Consider the following 4,584-nt stretch of genomic DNA (forward strand, 5'->3'; position numbering starts at 1 on the left):
AAAAATTTTAAAATACTAAATAAAAGGGTCAGAGATCTGATTTACTCATACTATTTACTTATATCCATCGGTCGGGCTTTATATTTTACCAATCAGAATCTAATATCAGATCCATACTAAATAGTCATTGCTGGATAAAATCTAAGATTTTAAAAAGTTGTGTGTGTATATATATATATATATATATATATAACAAACTTTGCTAAATGGCATCTTAAAAAACTAGCTAATTGAAATTTGACAACAAAAATCAATTTTGTTGATTATTAATTATTTCATACTTATTTCAAATTTTATTGTGGTAAAAGAAAATTAATTCTAACTCCTATGAAATAAAATTATTAAGATTGACTCCTATAAAATGAAATAAGTAAGATTTGTTCTGTCTTCTTGAATTATATATATTTAAATATAAAAAAAAGAAAAGGATGTAGTAGCTTTTGCCAGAGGAGTCGACACTATTTATGTTTGTGGAACCATGTAGCAATAATCATTGAAAATATACTGCAATATAAATGAACGTTAACACGTGTCTTTTTCTATATCCTCTATAAATAGGGCAACATTTAGTTGAGGATGCAACATCTAAAAATATTATTATTGAAGTAAATCAACAGATTAGGGATGGTAGCCATGACAATATTTTCCACAAGACATTTACCTACCCCTTTTTCATCTTTCATTCCACCAAAGGCATTTAAATCAAAATCCTGCAGCCTCTCTACTACTGACATGAAAACTGGATCACTAGTACCTCTTAATCACTCTCATAATCTTTCCACTAATCTTTCATTTTCAGGTGGAGTTAATAACCCTAGTAGGCGTTCAGGGAATTACGAGCCTACCATGTGGAATTATGAATTTATTCAGTCTACACACAATTGTTATGTGGTACGAATGTACATTTTCTTTATCATCCTTAATCTTTTTTTAAAAAAAAATAAAATAAAAAAAATAGTAATCCTCCATCATAGAGTGAGGTTAGGCAGATCAATTAGCAGTATTAATTTTGTTTAATACTATTATTGAATACTATTATAATACTATTATCAGTGGAGGTGAATTAATTTCTTATTCAATAATCTCCATGCTTAATAATAGTATTATCACTATTAGTTTTGCTTATTCGGTCATCTGTGTAATATATAGATGAATTGAATATGTTCGAGCTGATCAAGTGTAAATTAAATGTGATTGCTTCTTTTTTTAAAAAAAAAACTTTGGTATAGGGAGAGAAGTATATGAAGCGATTTGACGAACTGAAAAAGGAAGTTAAAAAGAATTTGATGATGGTTGAGGGGTCACATGAATTAGACAAGTTGGAGTTGATTGATAATTTGGAAAGGCTTGGTGTGAGTTACCATTTCAAGGATGAAATCATGCATATATTGAAGAGCATAAACCAACACACTGCTCCAGGAGATTCACTATACGCCACTGCTTTGAAATTTAGGCTCTTGAGACAACATGGTTTTCATATCTCTCAAGGTACTGTACTGCTTTTTAGCCAACTTATTACATTCTTAATATTTTAATGCTTGTTCTAATTAATATCTGATCATTGTTTTTTTTTTTTTAGACATACTGAATGATTTCAAAGATGAGCAGGGTAACTTAAAGCAATGTCTTTGTGAAGATATACAAGGGTTGTTACAGTTATATGAAGCTTCATTTCTCTCTACGGATACTGAAACCGCTACTCTAATGGAGTCGGCCAATACATTCTCAATGTCACATCTAAAGAATTATTTGCAGAATAGGAGTAATTTAAATGGTGATCATCAAGACAATCGGACAGTGGAACTAGTACGCCATGCCCTGGAACTTCCTTTGCATTGCATGATGTTGAGAGTAGAGACAAGGTGGTATATTAACATTTATGAGAAAATGGAAAATGCTGATCCTCTTCTGCTTGAGCTTGCTAAGTTGGATTACAATATTGTGCAAGCAACACACCAACAAGATTTAAGAAATCTCTCAAGGTGAGACATCTATTAGTAGAATTTAGCTTATGCATGTAAACCTTTTTAAAAATTATAGCTTGTGCATGTATACTGATAATATATATTGTGAAACAAACACTATATTTCATTTGTAAAACAACTACATGTAAACTATCATCAAGGAAGTAATCGTTTACAATGCATGTTAAATTTCATCGTGTTATGTATATAAGTTATAACTGAGGCATATTCGTACTTGTTGGCTAACGTACACATAGAAATTGTTTTTTGATAACTTCTCATGTAAGCATCAATTTACATGGATGTACAGATGGTGGAAGAACTCATGCCTAGCAGAAAAATTGTCATTTACAAGGGATAGAATAGTTGAAGCTTTCTTATGGATAGCTGGGATGATGTTTGAACCTCAAAAGAACCAAAATTGCCGAATAATGTTGGCACAGGTCACTGCTATGGCTACAGTCATAGATGACATTTATGATGTTTATGGCACACTTGATGAGTTGGAGCTCTTCACTCGTGCTGTTGAAAGGTCTTTAACTTTCCGCTGAATTAAGCTAAGGAGCTAATATTTACCAATATAAAATAGATACATTAATTACTAAAAAGATGTCTTGTAAAAAATATTTCGTACGAAAACAAGAAAGATGACACTAACTTTGAATTCAGACATAGTTCGATTTAATTCTCTTATAAGTACTTTACGAGTATTAGTTTTTCTTCATCTGATTTTCATGAAAAATATATTGTTTTCTGGTTAAATTTAGAATGGAGATTGATGCAATGGATGAGCTTCCAGATTATATGAAAGTATGTTACCTTGCACTCTTCAACACTACCACTGAAATTGCATATCATGTTCTCAAAGATCAAGGGATCAACGCCATGCCCTACCTCACAAAATCAGTAATTAAAAATACTTCTACTTGAATTTATTCCCTTATTTTAATTTGTAAATTCTATATATTTAAGACATGCATGGATGTTATTAAATTAGTGGGCAGATTTGTGCAAAGCTTACATGCAAGAAGCAAGGTGGTACTACAATGGATATACACCAAGTGTGGAAGAATACATGGAAAATGCATGGATTTCAGTTGGAAGTCTAGTGATGGTAGTGAATGCATTCTTCCTAGTTACAAATCCAATTACCAAAGAGGCATTGGAATACGTCTTTTTAAGCAAGTACCCAGACATAATTCGTTGGTCTGCTACAATTATTCGTCTTGCTGATGATCTAGCAACATCATCTGTACATTTTTAACACTTTTCTATGATTAAAATTCCAATTAACATTGAGATTTAAGATGTGGTGATGTTCCTCTAACTACTGCAGGATGAAATGGAAAGAGGTGATGTTTCCAAGTTAATTCAATGTTACATGAATGAGAAGGGTGCTTCTGAAGAAGAGGCAAGAAAACACGTCAATTTTATGATAAATGAGACATGGAAACTGATCAACACAGCTCAACGGGATAATTCATTACTATCTGAAAAATTCATTGGATGTGCTATAAATGTTGCCAGAACAGGACAAACCATTTACCAGCATGGAGATGGCCATGGAATTCAAAATTCTGAGATTCAAAATCGTATATCCAAATTATTTTTCGAACCCATCACAATTTCAATTCCATAAAGTCACACTGTTTTATGATTTTTACATGTACACACAACGATTTATGCATTTCTTTTAGAGAAAGATTACTGTGAAAATAAGACAAACTTTATTTTGTACTTTTGGTTTCATAAATTTTGAATCGACCGAATTATGAAGAAATCTCACCTAAATTGACTTAATTGGGTGAGGCATATAATAAAATAATTTCTAGAAATATCTATATATATGGAATGGCCAGCTGTATCTTGGGTAGCTGGAGGACAAATGTTTCTATGTTTGTTAGTTATAATTATGAGCTGCAAATAAATTACTACATACTAAAAACAGTATAAATGTCAAAGCATGAGACAACACTAATATCTCAAATGATATAATATGTATTGGCTGTCACATTTCTTTTTAGTTTTATACTTTTTTTATGAAACTTTTTGTTCATAAATCATTTATAGCTAGCTGTGTTACACGGAATTGGCTTAGCTCCAATATCTTTCAATAGTGCTGTAAATCGTAAAAATCTCAAACTTGTTTTTCTTCTGTTCTAACATCTCACAGGGGAAGTTATAAGACAATTTTAATTTGAAAAAAATGCTACTCCCTATTCCCTATTCCTTAGTATCACATAAGTCATAAGAAGATATGAAACATCTTATATTTTTGGTCAGATGATTAAACGTTTGCTATGGACGACTTTTGTTTGTTTGTTTTCTATATAGGGAATGTAGACACGTGATTTTTCACCCTCCTCGAGTGTAATATATATATTTTTCGATAGTAAATATTTATATTTGATTTGATATTATTTTAATTATTATTTTATTTTTAGTAAATTTTTAGTTAAAAAATAAATAATTAAATGAAGTTAATCTTAGGATATTATTTTATTTTATTTCAATTTAAATAAAATAATACAATTTTTTTTTAAAAAAATATGTTTCTTTTTAAATAAATAGGTTAGTAGTTTTAGTACTTTCTTAATTATATTTATTTCTGGCTATTTTT

General features: G+C 30.3%; 1 protein-coding gene across 2 annotated transcripts; it reads left to right on the top strand.

Moving 5' to 3' along the window:
• The first annotated feature begins 572 nt into the window (after nt 1–572).
• On the top strand, nt 573–3,701 carry LOC107840093 ((-)-camphene/tricyclene synthase, chloroplastic). Of its 2 annotated transcripts, none has more exons than XM_016683823.2 (7): nt 573–891; nt 1,230–1,488; nt 1,580–1,982; nt 2,275–2,496; nt 2,732–2,870; nt 2,962–3,216; nt 3,301–3,701. In XM_016683823.2, exons 1-7 carry the CDS (start codon nt 625–627, stop codon nt 3,601–3,603), a joined length of 1,848 nt encoding a protein of 615 aa, XP_016539309.2. In that variant the 5' UTR covers nt 573–624; the 3' UTR covers nt 3,604–3,701. The 2 variants fall into 2 exon arrangements, with proteins under 2 accessions (XP_016539309.2, XP_047250909.1); XM_047394953.1 differs by having other exon boundaries at nt 2,962–3,078.
• Nucleotides 3,702–4,584: the final 883 nt, after the last annotated feature.

The sequence above is a fragment of the Capsicum annuum genome, chromosome 8, assembly GCF_002878395.1.
Source record: "Capsicum annuum cultivar UCD-10X-F1 chromosome 8, UCD10Xv1.1, whole genome shotgun sequence".
Classification (NCBI taxonomy): Eukaryota; Viridiplantae; Streptophyta; class Magnoliopsida; order Solanales; family Solanaceae; genus Capsicum; species Capsicum annuum.